Here is an 18,603-nt window from a genome sequence, read left to right as displayed (position 1 = left end):
AGTCCTGACCCAGTCAGTAATTGCAGTACCATCTCACAGAGGTTAAGAGGGTTATAGGCATTAAAATCCCAAGGAGAAGCAAGAGGGGGGGGGGGTGTTTAAGGAAGGCAAGATGAGCAGGAAGAATAGGAAGCCGGTAGGGGGGTGAGATAAAGATTGCAGATCATTACTACAGGGTCTAAATGGACCCGAACAAACACCGCTTCCAGCGCAGTTTGAATAGGAACCCAGATACAAACAATACCAACAGACATCACCGGATACTCTGGCAGAAGGCTTGAAAACACTGAAGCGTTAATGAGTGAGTATCCACAAAAAGAGATTCCTGCAATACAATACAAGCTACAGAGTAGAGAGGAAGAAGAGACTGCAATTCTGGAAGGTGACAAGGCCATTACTGTTCCGTTTGAGTGTAGTACAAGAAACTGGATGGACGTCGAATGGTCCAGAATCAGTCATTGTGCCAAATTAGTGTCCATTACCAGTAAGTACAGAGTGACACCAATGAGTGCAAGATCGGACCCTGATTGAGAGGGTGGCGGGCCTCGTCCCAAGACGTACGCATCTTCTTCATATCCTTCTCCTCCTCCGCATCCTCAAGGTAAGAGGAAGTGTGGTCAGCAAGAAAGCAAGTCACATCAGTATCAAGATCCAAAAGAGAACAAGTAGCCTTCAGGACCACAGAGCACAAGTCCCGCACTTAACTTGAAGTAATAGGTTTCCTGTCCTGGAGACGATGCGAGGGAAGCTGCTAGAGGAAGCCCCATCTCCAGTGTGTGCCAGAGGATGGGGGTTTCTTCTCTGGCCGAGGAGAAGGTGGACTCCATGAGGGGAAAGAATGGGAAATGCCAGGGAGTAGGAGAGGGAAGGGGAACAGGTTGGAGATAAGGAGGAAAGAGGAAGAGGAAAGGACCAAAGAGAAGAAAAGGTAGACACTAAAGATACTGGGTAAAGATGGTCAAATTTCTGTGGGCCTCAAAGTAGGAGAGACAGTAAAGAGTTTTGAATTCCTGAATCTTCCTTTCCTTTTTATAGATGGGGCAGTCCAGCAAGCGAGGGAAATGTGGACCAGAACAATTTACACACTTTGGTGGTGGGGTGTAAGGACACCCCACATGGACAGGGTGGCTGCAGTCACTGCAAATAGGATTCACCTCATCACAATGTGACCAAAACAGAGATACCAGAAACAGCACATGGGAGGTGGGATATACAGCTTCACATCACAACAGTGATGTCCCCCTCAAAAGCCAGGATGAAAGCACCAGTATCAATGTGATTGTCCTTAAGACGTCTCTGGACTTACCACACAAAATGAATGCTGCTCTGTGCCAGATTTCCTCATCTGATTGTAGGAGGAGGTTCCTACGGGAGATAATGGCTTTAGTCATTTTAATGACTGGTGAGGAGGGATGCTTACTGAAATGTCTCCTAAGCACTTGCAAGCACGACAAGAAGCCAAATGACTGGCAGAAGAGATTTTCATCAGTAGGGAAACAGTTTGCGTCTTACTAAGTGAGTGAACTTCACCAAACTTATCTGCAAAATGTTTTACACAAAAGAGCGGTTTGTTAGCAATGAAATTCTCCTCATCTGTTCTGGAACAAACCAAGTAATAGGGCGTGACCCCCCCCTTGCAGGGTGTGGACAGAAACGAGAAGGCCAAGGAAGCAAAAAGTAGGAGTAGAGAGAAGACTGATCGTGTCTGAAAAGACGAACACGGAACAGGTGTCAAAAGTACGGAGCTGAACAAGCTTCATGTGCAGAGCATTAGTCCTGGTACCACTCACTCCAATCAGGAGCTCACACTGTGGGTGCCAACCAGCCGCAGCAAGGGCCACCTAGCACAGTGATCATAGCCAGGAGTTCCGTAGCTGAAAAAAGACGTGACCATTCCTAGGCATACACAAGTTGGTGTCAGCTCAGGTGTTAGAACTGTGAGCCTTGTGTTGTCATTTGGATCATCCACATGAGTACATAATAGCCAGACCACATGGAATGGCTACACATGGTGACGACCTAGTGGGGAAGTAAAGGGGGCAGGAGTGGGGAGCAGAGGAACCCCGCTGGCGGTGGTTAGGGGAGTTCTTCCCCACATGGCTCTCACTACGGAAACAATTTAAAAAGGGACGTCAAACCCCAAAGCAGGGGGAGTGAGGTGGGATTTTTTTTTCATGAAGTTTCCCCCTGTGTCAATAATATGCTGTTCAAATTTGACCTCATTCTGAGCAGTGGCCCTCTTTCTACAGTGTTTTGAAACTGAGAGTTTAATTATGAATTTAATTATGAACACCCTGTATTTTTTACAACCATGGATACAGAGATGCTATCTGAGCAGAATGTTGATTCACAGTAAATATGTGTAAATGTATCCAGAAATTTCAACAGAATATTTATTATCCATCAGTATAAAAAAGGAATTCTTCCAATGATTAACAGTTTCTATTTACTCATATCTCTGTTTAGATGTTCCACTGGGACAGAAGTTGGGCTATTCAATAAGTGTATTTTATGGCATGGTATGTCTTCAGATTGTTGAATACTGATACACACTCACCTCAATCCATTCTGAGCTTGCAGCACCTGAACCTTGTTTGTTGAGGAGCAGTTCAATCATTCCTTGAACTTCAGTCCTTGACAGCTCTGCTTTACGTAACAATGACATCAGAAGACTAACATTTACAGTTTCATTTTCCCCATCTGCAACAAACCAGTGTTGTAAGGAAAAAATGCAAATGAATACAGTTTCAACACAACTTTCTATGAAGAAAAATGTTTCATCAATCTGACTGCATAAAAGAGTGCACGGACACACAGAAAAGGTGGGAGGGGGAGGGGGAAGGGGAGGGGGAGGAGGAGGGGGAACGGGAGAAGGGAGTTCTGAAAAATATGGCTGAACGACACAAAGTAAAAAGTAAGATATTATTCCAGTGCATACTCTTAAATAACATAACTGAGCAGACCGTAGAAGCATTTGTGCCTTCATCTTCGGATAGTGATTCAGTGAAGCTTCAAGAAACATTCCAAGTGACAAGAGAGACAGCACATGAAGATACTGCTGTGCATTTGGGATGATAATGCAAAATAACTGTAGTTCCAGAACTTATGAATTACATTCATACAACATAGGAGATAATAAACCATAATGAATCAGTTCTGAAATTCCTTTATGGAGCAATATATTTGTAACCATGGCAGCAGAAATGTATTTTACATTCTCACTGTCTTCCCTTATCAGATAAGTCTGTCACAATTTTTGTAGTAATGCTTTCTATCTTTTCTCCCATGAGGAATTCATACCTTGCAATAAAAGGAGGGGGAAGAAGTCCATGATGGATTTTATAAACTGACTGTGCAGTCCCCTATACGAGGTGTGGCTAGAAAAAAACCGGACTAGTACTGGTGAAACAATAAAACGAATGCAATAAGGCTGAAAGTCGCGTGGCCTGTCACGTGACTCTCGCTCCGCCTACTGCTCTCAGTCTACTGCACTCAGTCTGCCCGTGGCGTCTGTTTTAAGTAGTTGACGTTTTGTCTGTGCGTCGGAAAATGTTGAGTGTACAGAAAGAACAGCGTGTTAACATCAAATTTTGTTTCAAACTAGGAAAATCTGCAAGTGAAACGTTTGTAATGTTACAACAAGTGTACGGCGATGATTGTTTATCGCGAACACAAGTGTTTGAGTGGTTTAAACGATTTAAAGATGGCCGCGAAGACACCAGTGATGACACTCGCACTGGCAGACCATTGTCAGCAAAAACTGATGCAAACATTGAAAAAAATCGGTAAACTTGTTCGACATTTTCCTTGTCAACTCCTGTTAACTCAGACACTGCTCTGATTGTTAGACGGCGATCTTGTCGAACAAGACCACAGACTTTACAACTCATAACCTGCTATCAAAACAAGGGTCATTATCAGCACAGAACCCTGTGCAACTCCATTCTCCTATATTTGGACAGCACTACACGATGTCCCAACTCAGACACAAAACAATGAAATAGAAAATTCTGTATAAAAATTGGGAAGGAGTGTCGAATACCACTTGTACTGAGTAGTAAGGGTGTGTTAATACCATGAGATGTTACAGGTCTTCTTTAAGTAATAGAATAGTGGTGAAGTGATGGCAACAGGCAAAAGCTATCCTTATAGCAGACTCCAATAGATCAGCTGCAGACTACTGCCTGGACAGCAATAAAATCCCCTACATCATCAGAGTGCCAGAAAATATTTCTCTCTCTGTTTCACAGTTTATGCTAATCCCATTTTATGGTTTCAAACATGACAAGCACTTGGCCTTCCTGGATTTAGTAGTATGTACAATAAAGAGTGATATATAGGCTTTCAGATAGTACTTCTTTACAGATAACTGCATCATCTGCATGAATCCTAAGGTTGCTATTAATATTGCCTGCAGAGTCCTTAATATACAACAAGAACAGCAAGGTAGAAGACCTTCCATTTTGGCTCACGAATTAGTGCAAAGATATTGAGAAAACTGTTTGTGAAGACAGTGGACGAATGTTGAAAGTGGATGAAATTTATGTGATGTTTCCACAACTCTCCAGAACACACTTACATGATACACACTGGGATATCCGAAACTGTGCATAAGATGGGTCCCAAAACAGTTGATACATCAGCAGAAGAAAAATTGCACTGGTGAGTTACTTGAGTGACGTTCATTGGAGGGCGAGGATTTTCTGAGCTCTTCTGTGAGTGGAGATAAAATTTGAGTAGCTCATTAGATGCTCGAGACAAAAAGATGGTAATCACAGTGGCATCACACCAATTCCCCAATTGCCAAAAATTCGAAACCACAATTTCAGGGATAAAAATCATGGTTTCATTGTTTTGGGACCCAAAAGGCATAATTTTTGTCAAATTTCTGCCACAGAGAACATTGCCATGCACAACGATGCTGTGGGACCCTAAAAAAAAATCTCTAAAGAAGCTTTAAAAATAAAAGGTAGAATCCTGATGAGAGTACTAGTTAGAGGACAACACACATCCTCACACAGCTTGAGCAACTGAGGCACTTTTTTGACTCGTTTGGTTGGGATATTTTGAACCACTCTGTATTCACTTGACTTGGCCTCATCAGATTATAATAGTTTCACCTCCTTGAAGGAACATATGAATGGACTTAAATTTTCAACAGATGAACAGGTGCAAAAAATTGTTGTGAATTGGGGGAAGGAGCTAGTGGAAGAGTTCTTTGAGGAGGGCATAAAGTAACTTGTGCCACAGCTTATCACATGCATTGGATAGGATTGCAAACAAGGTGAAAAGGTCAACAAATGTATCAACAAATCTTTTAATTTTTTTTCAGTGTACTTTTTCTAAAAAAAGTGTAAAAATCTAGTACACTTACTTTCTGAACATGCCTCCTAACAGCCCACACATGGTAATGGCTGCTGTTGTGACACTGCCTATATGTACAGGCTACATGCACCAATTTATTTTAGTTTATTTTTCTGGCTGGACGAATGGTGTCTAAGCACATTTTAGGAAGACATTGTTACATGGATAGTAACCATGAATTTTTACTATATTAGTATTTTTATCTTTACCACTTTTATAAGATTCTTGTGGAAAAATTTTCCATTATTAGGGCTTGCTTCTTTGAAATGTGTGAATTTTAGTGCATTTGCTTTGTGAAAGGTTTTCGAGTCTACATTTTAGCTGTGATAAATAAGACATTACTATAAAACACAAAAATCAAATTTTATACTGTCGTACAAAAGCAAGAATCAGATACACAGATAAGAGCCAAATACAGGCAGCATATAAGAGATTCTTGAGGAGAGTGAAGAGCTGTACTAGAGGAGATCTACTTAGAACTGAAAATATCTATGACGAGTCGATTGCACAGCCTATTAATGAGGAGCTAACTGAATGCTGAGGTAGGTGGAAATAACCTGTGAATACCAATGGGATGAAAGACTATCCAAGAAAATCCTGAACTACAAACTGAAATGGAGGACAGACCTAGGTCAACCTAGGAAACGAAGGATATATACCTGAGAAGACACAAGAGGTAGATGCCTAAGTTCCCACAGCCCCCAAAGCTGGCATTCAGTGGTCTTATTTCACAATACCTCTTCTGCTCGGTTATGTAAGCACGATAATATTGATTCTAGAAATACGAGTACAGATGTCGGATTTTTAGTGCTCCAGTCAGTTCCCGCACCATGTAAATAGGCTACTGCTTTTGAGACGAGATTGGGTTGTCTGGCTTGTACTTGCTCTTTAATATATTGACAATGTGGACAAGATAATTGTGTGTAGAGTAAGAGGAAATAAGAAGTATTAAATTGGGCACCGAATTATTAATTCCTTTCTTTAATCGACAATATGCAAATTTTATCTTTACAAGATGGAGAGCAATTCATAAATGGTTCTATATTTAACTTGCTCTCGCTCTCACATTTAACATAGCACAATTGCCTAGAATGCAATAACAACATTTACAGAATGTTTCAATCTATACCAATAGTAAATATGTAAACCTGTCTTATTTGTCTTATGAAGACCCTAATCTCCAAAACTGCTAGACAAATATTAGTGGAGTTTTTGCAGGTAACTTGGGCATAATTTGGGGCAAACTTGGGCATAATTTGGGGCACACACAGACTTTAGTTCATCAGAATTGGATCACAGAGAAAAACAAGATATCATGATTTAAAGTTTTAAGAAAACTTTGTCTGCTTGCCCGCATTTCAACTTGGTACACACATCACTGTTTTACAAACAATCACTGTAAGTGTAACAAACACCAAACTATGAAACTAGTGGGGGCGATGACACGGGAATGCTCACATTTTATTCACCCATATTTGAGAACGAGAGCACTTAGTAACTCGCAACAAACTTTCCACATAAATTTAAGCTTTTTCGAAACTTTTTCTTGTCTACTCCCGCGATACGATGATGCATCGGGCATGACATTTTAATTTACTTCTCCTTTGGTATACTGATAGTATTTGCAATGTATTTTGCAGATAGTAATGAATGTACCTGTATATCTACATATGATGCCAAAAACACTGAATGCGTGAAAAACTGCTGCATCACATTAAAATTTATTATTACTAGCCCGCCCGATTGATTTCGATTGCATTTGATAAGAACATAGCTCGAACCTCGAGGAAGAAGACTGGCTACTTTACAAAGTAATGACTACAATGCTTACACAGTCTTCCACATGTTTATTCCATACTTCCACACTATTTGTTACATAATGTACGTGATGTATCATGTACAGCTACTATGCACACTACCCAGTACTTGAGAATGAGAGACTTGCAACAAACTTTACACACAATTTTAATTCTTGACGAAACTTTCTGTCACTGAGAAACCCCAAAATGATGAATGTAAAAAAGTTTACTGCTTACTACATTTTCGCTGTTCATGTACAGTCCCATCAGGCAAGACGTTTAAGTTTATTGCTCCTTTGCTACTGACTCTTCGCAACACACTTAGCAGACAGTATTCACATATGCTGCTATATGCACCAAAACTTGTATCACTGTACGAAACACAACCTTTTAACTAGTTAATTTGGTAACAGCTATGTTTACTCTAGTTTTTATGGCAAAGGCTCTAATACACAATCAACAGCTGGTTACAAAGCATTGATTAATTCTGAATGTGAGGTAAGGTTCAAATGGCTATGAGCACTATGGGACTTAACAGCTGAGGTCATCAGTCGCCTAGAACTTAGAACTACTTAAACATAACCAACCTAAGGGCATCGCACACGTCCATGCCCGAAGCAGGATTCGAACCTGCGACCGTAGCGGTCGCGCGTTTCCAGACTGAAGCGCCAAGAACCGCTTGGCCACAACGGTCAGCAATCTCGTCTTCTCTTCAACTTTAAGTGTGACGTAAGAAAGAAGAAGATAGCAATTCTATGTTTGTGACGGATGGTTCCTCTCTCCACACCAATTTTACACGGAAGTATCTAGGTCGAAAGGACTCGGCAGTAGTCCTAGAATAGTTTTGTCCTCCGCCTCTAGTGTTTGAGAAAAACCGGTAAACTAGGAATCACGGTGGCCGAGTTTTGATCCTCTAACGACACCGCTGTGGCCGGCCGGTTGCCTAGGTACCACCCCACCTACTGCTGACAACGAGCTTTGCATGAGGCAGCCACGCTGCCGGCTGTCACCCTCCCAGCAACTGGCAAGTCTTGCTGCACTGCGCGGCATACTAATTCAACTTTTTTCCACGAGTAGGCCTACTGTATTTATTTATTACAAACCAATGTTTGACTTTTTAGACAGGTCATCGTCAGCTATCAGCGGACAAAAAGCAAGTACTCGAGGAAACGAAACATTGGATACCGAGGATATTAATAAGTAATACGCATTAAGTGTAACCACGAGGAGCAAGAAACCTAGCGTGGCGAAACCGTTTGCCCAGACACGGCAGTCAAATCAGGCAGCTGACACCGTCACTATCAACACATCCGTCTCCATGTCACGCGCTAATCACGATCGCATGATTGATTAAACTTTGAAATAACGGCTTCCGTTGCACATCCCAAATGGCCTCGTTGCTCGCTTGTGACTCACGAAAATCTATTTAGTGACAGATGTGAGCAACGATTTGTTGCTCCAGAATCAAAGGAATAGCAAAGTTCGTCAGTCATGAGTCATGACGCATTCCGCTGGAGTGCAAGTGACTGGCGGAGCGGAATGAGTATCGCGTCAGTCACGTTTATGGCGGCCATTGCTGTCAAAATATTCGACAGCTATTATGAAGTCACTAGCCATTACTTGTGGAGCTTTCCTTTGCTATGTGATAGACCCCCAACCTGGACCGAGCAATATATCACATTACTCGATAACCCAACAAAATGGGTCTTTATTGGCAGGGGAGTTTAAAAGTCGCACTGCACTTGTGTGTGGCGACGACGGGGTTCTCTCCCGAGGCTACGCTCTAGGCGCTGAAGGCAAGGCCCTGCGACAGCTCGTCTCAGTTCAGAAACCCGACACTCTGCACCCTCATCCAATTACAGAACAACACTCGAGCTCTCCGACATTCCATCTGCCTCATCATTTTACGCAGAAGCGTCACACTACTTGCTGACGACAGCTGATATTACGACGATTTGTACTTTCTTACACGTTTTGAAATTCTGAAGGTAACGGAGATAAAATGCTTCAACCTTTTACAAAAAACTACATTGCAGTTATAAAAAGGAAGGGAGGATGATTAGGGTTTACCGTCCTGTCTAAATAGAGATTATTAGAGGTAACATAAGATCGTATTCTTTCAAAGATGGGGAACGAAATTTGCCGTGCCCTTCAAAGGAACCATCGTGGCATTTCGGTTTAGAGGAATGCACGGAAAACTAAAATCGGGATGGTGAGACTCGGATCTGAATCACCGTCCTCCAGAATGCGAGTCCAATGTGCTAACCACTGAGCCAGCTCGGTCGGTACAGTTATGGTGCGGAGGATTACGAAAGGGACGCTGTGACTGGGGAGAGAGAGACAGGGTTGTAGCCTATCTCAAATGTTATTCAATCTGTACATTGAGGAAGCAGTAAAGGAAACTGACGAGAAATTTGGAAAAAAGGATTAAGAATGAAAAAGAAGAAATAAAAAGTTCGCTTTGCCGATGACATTTTAACTGTCTAAGGTGTCAAGGCACTCTAAGAGCAGATGGACAGTGGCTTGGAAAGAGGTCATAAGACGAACATCGACAAAAGCGAAAAAAGGATAATGAAATGTAGTCTAATTAAATAACGCGATGCTGAGATAATTAGATGAGGACATGAGACCCGAAGTAATAAAGTTATTTGGACAAAAAAACTGACGATGACCGAAGAACGGAGGATCTGAAATACAAGGAAGGCTTTTCTGAAAAAAGTGAAATCTGTTAACACGTAACATAAATTTACGTGTTAGGACCCCTTTTCTCAAAGCGTTTTTCTGGAGTGCAGTCTTTTATGGACGTGAAATATGGACTACACACAGTTACGACGAGAAGACAATAGAAGCTTTTGAAATATTGTGCTACTGAAGAATGCTAAAGATCGGACGAGTAGATCGAAAAATTAGTAAGGTGGTACTGGATCGAATTTAAGAGAACAGAACCTTATGGCACAATTTGACTAAAAGACTGACACGACATCCTGGAGTACGAAGGAATCGTCAGCTTGGTAACGGAGGGAAGCGTACTGTAGACGCATACGATACGCAGGTTCAAATGGACGCAGGTTGCACTGGTTATTTAAGAGGCAAAGAGGCTTGTGCAGAATCGGGTAGCGGGCAGAGCTAAATCAAACCAGTCTTTGGAGTAAAGATGAGAACCAGTCAAGTATATTTTTGCCCCACTTTGCCACGTTTGTAGAATCTGCTTTACGAGAGAAACATCTGCACGCTGAATTTCAAAACTTCCCATCTGCTGTAACTACTATCTCGGGAAGCGTTCTGTCATCGTGTAACCCACGCTGCCTCTCAAAATCATCTCTAGGGATGAAAGACGCACGTTAGAAAATATGCTCCTATACCAGATCTACAACCGAGTCGAAACTGTCAACAGAAAAACAGTCAGCAAATGCAGCGTTTTCGTTGTGGGCTACTCTTTTCGAATCTCAACGAATTTTAATATCCAGCACTTCGCCCAGGTTTTACATTCATATGCATGTATCGGAGATGAAGAACAAATCTAGACATACGGAAAAAAGTTTCAACACCAAGGAGGAGTTGTGCGATAAACAAAAGTTGGTAAGCGTACTTCTACACCTGAAAGACTGTACCTATTCAAATTTCGTGCCAGTTGCAGAGTGGATCTAGTAGCGCCACTATGGGGATCAGTTATGCTTTAAATACACGCTGTAACGGTCGTGAACGTTGGTTACCTTTGAGACTGGACGTGGTTTGTTATGATAGTCAATAATGCCTTTAAGGCGACAAAGACGCCATTATCGGGGCCTCACTAAGTTTGAACGATGTCGTGTAATAGGGATTCGAGAAGCTGATATTGCAGAAAGACTTGACAGGAATGTGGCCACTGGTTATTTTTGTCTACGCCGGTCGCGGTGGTCTAGCGGTTCTGGCGCTGCAGTCCGGAACCGCGGGACTGCTACGGTCGCAGGTTCGAATCCTGCCTCGGGCATGGATGTGTGTGATGTCCCTAGGTTAGTTAGGTTTAAGTAGTTCTAAGTTCTAGGGGACTTATAACCTAAGATGTTGAGTCCCATAGTGCTCAGAGCCATTTTTTTGTCTACCTCATGCACATAAATAACACGACAGAATATAATTCACGAAGTACCAACATGAAATGCCTATTAGGCCCACTACAAGCAAAAAGTTTTATTAAATGAAACAACAAGTTTACTGTTACCAGTCAACGTTTTATTTTATTTTTTCCACGACGCGTTTCGAAGGTTTAAACCTCCATCATCGGGTGGATTTACATTAGTTAGTATTACATACGTGTGTATGTTGTGTTGCGATTTTGGAGTAACTTGTGGACTGCGTAGTGGAGAAACAAGACACTATTTCAGAATATGGTTTTGGATAACTTTTGACAAAAAATTAAACTGATATCTAATGGTAAACTTTAATAAGTAAACTAGAGTACCTCCAGTGGTCACAGGTTCCTGTGAACCTGTACAAATTATATAGGTTCCTGTGACCACTGGAGGTACTCTAGTTTACTTATTAAAGTTTACCATTAGATATCAGTTTAATTTTTTGTCAAAAGTTATCCAAAACCATATTCTGAAATAGTGTCTTGTTTCTCCACTAGGCAGTCCACAAGTTCCTCCAAAATCGTAACACAACATACACACGTATGTAATACTAACTAATGTAAATCCACCCGATGATGGAGGTTTAAACCTTCGAAACGCGTCGTGGAAAAAATAAAATAAAACGGTGACTGGTAACAGTAAACTTGTTGTTTCATTTAATGTCAGTAACAGTCACGGTAAAGCCTAACCTAAAAATGTTCGCATTTAAAAAAAAAAAGTTTTCTGTTAGGAAATAGTTTCACATCTCATTCACACCATCCGGAGTCTCAAGCACGAGATCGAAAAGTAGTAGTACAAATTTGGAATTATCATATTCTTCTATATAATTTGTATGATGTCCCCGTTTCTTCTCCTCCCTTGTTCTAACAATCAATGTTGGCGTCATTAATTCTGTAACTATTCCTGCCACTGTCAAAACTTAATTCTCCGGTTAACTTCACTAACACTGCCAGACTCGCCGGTTTAATTATTCCGCGATTATTCTCTGGTTACGCGTTATTACGCGTTCGTACAACGCGTTTTCCCGTGCTATACCGAGAATTGAACTTCAGTGGCTGGTAACAGGGGACTTAGTAGGGTAGCGATCTGGCAAAAATTTTGTCAGTATTTCATTTTCTTAGATACCTAAAGGATTACATATTATCGTTCGTACCTGTTATCCGTTCATTTCCACTCTGGTAGCCTGACTCTATAATCGTTAATAATTGTAAAAACGCCGGTCTCTCGCACATCCAACAACATAAATTGCGATTGGTTCAGCCGCTCCGTTCTATACGGCTCAACTCGTATGGCCCAGTCCCCATTTGTCTGCAGGAAAGTTTTTTTTTTTATTTCTGAATGCGATGGGAATTCCCCTGACAGAAACATCGCGTACATTATGCACAAAAAAATCTACTTATGATTCGCTCGGAAATCAACTTAGAATGTGTTCGAAAACGAACAGGGATGCATTTCAGAATCGTATGAAAAATCCATATACCAACGTGCGCTGGATGCTAGGCGCTTGCGCCACATGAAACACGTTTTTTTTCTTCTTCTTCAAGAATATGAATAATTTGAGGCCTTCTGAAATTGCCCCCCCCTCCTCCCCCTTGATGCGGGCCTGACGGTCGCCAGAAGTCTGGGCTCCAGACGGCCACGTGCCACTACCGAGAGGGAACATCGGCGTTATGGCTTTGGCGCATCGTACCGTATCTGCAGCAGAAATCTGAGCACTGACAACGAACTGTTATCAATCGGTTACATCAACGCCAGCTCCGAGACAGACGCCTCGTTGCGTGCATTCCACTGAACCCAAACCACCGCCATTTGCGATTTCACTGGTGTTCAAGCGAGAGCTCATTGGAGGGCAGGGTGGAAATCTAGTTCTGCTTCGGTGGCCATGACGGCCGTTTGTTGATTAGGAGGCCAGTTAAGAGCCTGCAACCAACCTGTCTGTGTGCCAAACACACTGGACCTACACCTGGAGTTTAGTAAGGGTTACGATTTCGTATGACAGCAGAAGCAATCTCGTTGTTATCCCATGGAACCTGACTGCAAACCTGTAAGTCAATCAGGTGATCCGAGCTTTTGTGCTATCATTCACGAACAGCATTCCAAGGGGTGCTTTCCAACAGCATAACGCTAGCCCACATACCGCTGTTTTAACCCAGCACGGTCTACAAAGTGTTGACATGTAGCGTTGGGCTGCTCGATTATCAGATCTGTCTCCAACGGAGTACATACAGTATATCACAGGACAAATTCAGCGTCACCCACAACCAGCATTAAATGGTTCAAATGGCTCTGAGCACTATGGGACTTAACTTCTGAGATCATCATCAGTCCCCTAGAACTTAGAACTACTTAATCCTAACTAACCTAAGGACATCACACACATCCATGCCCGAGGCAGGATTCGAACCTGCGACCGTAGCGGTCGCGCGGTTCCAGACTGTAGCGCCTAGAACCGATCGGCCACCCCGGCCGGCAACTAGCATTAACTGTCCCTGTATTGATTGACCAAGTGCAACGCTTATGGAACTGCCATCTGTACAACACAATGCATTTAACATTCTGGAGCTTTACACCGGTTATCAATGTAGATCGGCATTTCACAGTTGCAATCGCTCATCTCGCGCTTACATTAACCTCTGATCTAGGGATGTTAATTACTTAAATTTGTTGCTTAAATAAATGAAGTCAAGTTTCACTACTCAACATTTTTTTGGTGTTGCGACTTTTCCTCTTTTATACTTTTAACAAGTATAACCTGCGGCAAATCTTGACATGCAGCACCAAGATCAGGCTGTAGATCAAACAATACCATACACAGAAAAATTAGGTTTTTGTAGTCAGTCACGCGAGACGTATACCTTCATGGTCCTCATTTAAAATGTGCGTTGTAGTAATGAATAAGTTTTGAATTTCGAAGTATGAAGACTGGATTATACATCGCACTAAAATGAAACTATCGGCAGTTATTAATTACTAAAGTCTTCATATGCATACAACACGGTTACGTAATTTTTCAATCGAATGAAATCAAACACACCCTTATGGGTTTGTTTCACTTTTTCAAATGAAGATTCATGAAATTTGGTTCTCTATGTTTAATACATTTTTGGGTCCAGCAAAGAGATAAATTCAAATTGATGCGATGCAATGATTCAAACCGTTCTTCAATTTGCGCAACTATATTGTCAAAAATATCGCAATACACACACTTTCTTAATATGGATCTAAATTACAACGTTCCCGTTTAACGTGAGTTCCTGAGGTTCAATATTTATATTTACCTTTTGGTAACTTGAATCTTTTATGAACAATACAGAATATCTACGTGTCTCGACTGAAGGATATTTAAAAGTACGTCTGTGGAGTAAATAATTCTTCTGAATGTCAATAACAAAAAGGTTGTATCAAGACTAGTCAGAAACTTAAAAAATCTTTGAGCTGCAATTTGTGTTTCATTGTTGCAATTTGAACTTTCATCCAATGTGTTGAATTCTTTCAACAAATGAGATTCAGTGAACTTTTGCTGTGTGAACCAAACGGGATGAAAATTCCACTGTGCTGAGGCATTATTTTCACTGTAAATTCATGTAGAACATGTATTCTTTTTTGAGGATTTATGGAAAAATGAATCCTAACCTGTTAATGTCTGAAGAAGAAGAAGAAGAAGAAGAAGAAGAAGGGAAAAAAACCCACACATTTTGCATCCTTTAAGGCAAGAAACGGACTAAGGTAGAATTAGATTTAAGTTGTGGCTGAAACAATGAATAAAATAGAGCCTTTGGATATAGCTCTTTAACATCAGGTTTAAGTCCACCCGAATGGCCATTCATTACAGCCACACAGTCAAATGTTGGAGCAACTTAAGACTTAGATAAAATTCGTCAACAAACTTGACCACACACTGAAGGAACACATTGGCTGATGTATCTGCACTTGCAGCAGTAGATGAGACGAATCTTACGAACCTCCCAGTTTCAGAATTGATGTACCTTAGAGTATTTGAGAGTCGCGAAGAATTAATTAATCTGATGTTTCGTCTGATACAAAAGGACCATTGTTGATTGTGTAATTCCTTCCTTAATTCTTCTGGAAGTACCTCACTGACTGCAAGTACGTCATTTTGAATTCTGTTTGAAATTCCGCGAAATACTGTGGAGGTCTCAAGATGATTACTTAGTGTTGCATTATATCCTTATTGAGGGAATCTTGTCCCTCCTCATGTCCGCGAAACGGAAGCTCGTGAACACCAATGACACATACAACGTCAATAAGCTCTTCAGTACTTGTCTATTTTTTTGTTGCAGACTAATTATGATGTGTAATATTAGTGCATAACTATGTACTCTGCTGAATGTCTATATGCGTAGTGCCGAAATCTTTCAGTTCAGCAAGGAGGGGGAAAAAAAAAGTGAGACTGCGATTTCTCGTGTTCCTCTAAGGCATTGTGTAAATTGGTAAAGTATTATATTCAGTGTTTGACGATAATCTTCCTTTTGCGAACAATGAACGTGACCAGCGAAACACTCTGACGTTTCGATCACCCTGCGAACCATTCTCTTTTAATATGCTAAGACGTGTGAACATGTCTAACACTCTAACGTGTTCTTCACTTTTGTTTTTTGTGAGCTTCCTTGAGATAAGCAATTCTGGACAGGGTCTACCAGACTGCACAAATTCCATATTTTCGTTTAGGCTCTTTAACTAAACGGTCTTTGCAACAATCGCTTTATTACGCTCTCCGACTCCATCACACTGCAAACAGAAAATAAGTAGAATGTACTTGTTGATCGTATTGTAATCGACAAATAACACAATGAAACAAAATGAACACTATACTTACATTATGCAGATACTTTAAGTCTCGAACAACCGAAAACCAGAATTCTAGTTCACACTTCCATCTGAAACCAACTGGGCACCGGAAGACTAAAGCTTCTTCCCGTGTCGCTGATCATCGTGCGTGCCTGTGCTCGACCAGGCATATGGCACGAATAGCGGTTCTCATATCAGCGGTGTTCCATTGCAGAAACGCGAATTACCGAAGGAACTATGTTTCCAGAAAACAGGCGAATGATTAATAGTAAAATTTGAGTTGTAAATAATAAATCTGCGAAGACTATTTGCAACATAACTGCCGGGACAGCTTGAAGAGTCAGAAAATTTGAGTTCTTTTTCACTTTTAATTTACAAAATTCGTATGGGTAAGCGGTGCTTACCTACCATAATCAGAACGCACGCCCTGCTCTTACACGCTTTTCATCTACACTGATGTAATACAAACTCATTTCGAGTCCCAGTTCATGTAAACATTTACTGTTTTGTGATTGAAGATGTTTCCCCCTCCAAATCAGTAGTCGAAAATTTTATTCGACAAAATAAACGCCTGTTATTCTGCCAAATACGACAGATTCCAATATAGTATGCGAGAGAACGCTAACTTCTAGACTGTTGACAACAAACCAGTAATTTTCATTTGTCACGCACATGACTTCTGTAGTTTACTTCCGCAAGTAAACCTCATTACAGCTGACACACCATTAAGCGAAATAGTCTTAATTCACTGTGTGTCTTGTTTTAGATGGTGTGGATGCCGTATTTACTGCGAAAGAGTCAAGCGAAATACGTCTGAACGTTTTTTGTCGCCTACCGTTGCTTTGGTGACTAAATCGTCCAATACTAAACAGTGTTTAAAAAAGTAATTTACAGTTTGAAAAATTCATATAAATTTATTGAAAGAAAATGTAGAGCTGGGTTTAGTGTTATTTTGTATGGAAACACATCAAGGTTTTTTTTTTTTACCTTAAACTATAGTAGTTGTATGTGGCTTCCGTTGGTTATCCTGCACACATCCCATCGGGAGTCAATTTCTTTCCAAACTCGCTGTAGCATTGCAGGTGTATCTTGCTCAGTGGCGGAGTAAATTCTTGCTCTAAGTTCAGATAACGAAGCCGGCGCAGGATGTACAAACACGATGTCCTTGACGAATCCCCATAAATAAAAAAAAAATTGAGTGGTGTCAGGTCTGGGGAACGTGGGGGGGGGGGGGGGGGGGCATGCAATTGGCGAATCACGGCCAATCCTATGACCTGGAAAACGCTCACGCACAAAATCCCGGACATCAGCCAGGTGCACCATCTTGCATGAAGTAAACAATTCGTTCTTGGTCATCCTCATCGATACGTGGTATCAAAAACCGTTATAACATACCCCACTGATGGTTATCTCATGGAAAAAGACGGGCCATACACTTTGTTCCTGCTCAATGGACAAAAAACGTTCAGTTTAGGGCTATCACGAACATGTTGCAATATTTGAAATAGATTTTCACTGCCCCAAATCTTACAGTTGTGTGTGTTAAGCTTGCCACTTAAGTGGAAAGTCAAGTCGTCAGAAAAGATGACTTTATCCAAGAAATGTTTATCTTCATGTAATCGATTTAACATATCCACATGGAAGTTCTTGCGAGCAATTTTATCAGTGTCTCATCGATTGTACGATCGCCAATCAGTACGGTTTCAAATGCAAACGGTTTCTCAACACACGCCAACCGTCGTATGTGGGATTTGCAGTTCAAGAGATGCACGCCGGGTCGATTTCGTAGTGCTCTTGATAAAATGTTGTCTCACTGGCTCAAAGGCGTCATCAGATGTTCTTGGACGACCTGATTATTTCCCATGCCTTACAGAACACCCTGTTTCTACAAAATATTTATGCCACTCATGAATTCCATAACTACTAGGAGTATCTTCAACGCACTTGATACGGAAATTACGCTGAACTGTTGTGTCGACTTCGACTTTTCAAACGAAAACACACTGCTAGCACGCTCGTGTCCAGTGAAGGCAACTGCCGTTAGCGCTCCTAACAGTACGATTCGGCACTAGCGAACTACGTGAGACAGAACAGCTGACACTACAATCACCTATGCACGTACTACGAATTAATTTATATGAATTTTCGAAGTTGTAAAGTACTTTTTGAAACAATCTGTACCTTGGCGGGAAACAATTGGTTCGGTCTCCACGCATATCAAGCACACGCTGAGATTTACAAATAACACGACGTCGTTGGAACATATTTACTGCGGATACTCGTGGCATGTATGGAGACAATACTATATGACAAACATTGCACGGAATTTACAAGAAAAAAGGATGAAAACGAAATTGAAATTTAATGGCCCTTTCTCGACGAAGAGACATAGATTGCAGAAGGAACAATCCTGGAATTCTGCTCACCTGGTTTAGGATTGATACCAAAGAGTCAAATCTGGATTGCTGGGCGGGGCTTCTGCCGAACTGACTAGAGCCTTAACCAACAGAACTTTACGACCT

At 41.3% G+C, this 18,603-nt stretch overlaps 1 protein-coding gene across 7 annotated transcripts in view; it reads right to left on the bottom strand.

Annotated features, from left to right (window-relative positions):
- LOC126260094 (kinectin-like) overlaps nucleotides 1-18,603 on the bottom strand; it is a 353,744-nt gene that overhangs the window by 238,505 nt on the left and 96,636 nt on the right. For all 7 annotated transcript variants that reach the window (XM_049957313.1, XM_049957309.1, XM_049957310.1 and 4 more), the window contains one exon: nucleotides 2,558-2,700. In XM_049957313.1, coding sequence (XP_049813270.1) covers nucleotides 2,558-2,700 — 143 coding nt within the window. The remainder of the gene's footprint in view (nucleotides 1-2,557; nucleotides 2,701-18,603) is intronic.

Source organism: Schistocerca nitens, chromosome 5 (assembly GCF_023898315.1).
Source record: "Schistocerca nitens isolate TAMUIC-IGC-003100 chromosome 5, iqSchNite1.1, whole genome shotgun sequence".
Classification (NCBI taxonomy): Eukaryota; Metazoa; Arthropoda; class Insecta; order Orthoptera; family Acrididae; genus Schistocerca; species Schistocerca nitens.
Note: the sequence above shows the minus strand (reverse complement) of the source record. Positions and strands in the feature narration are given on the sequence as shown.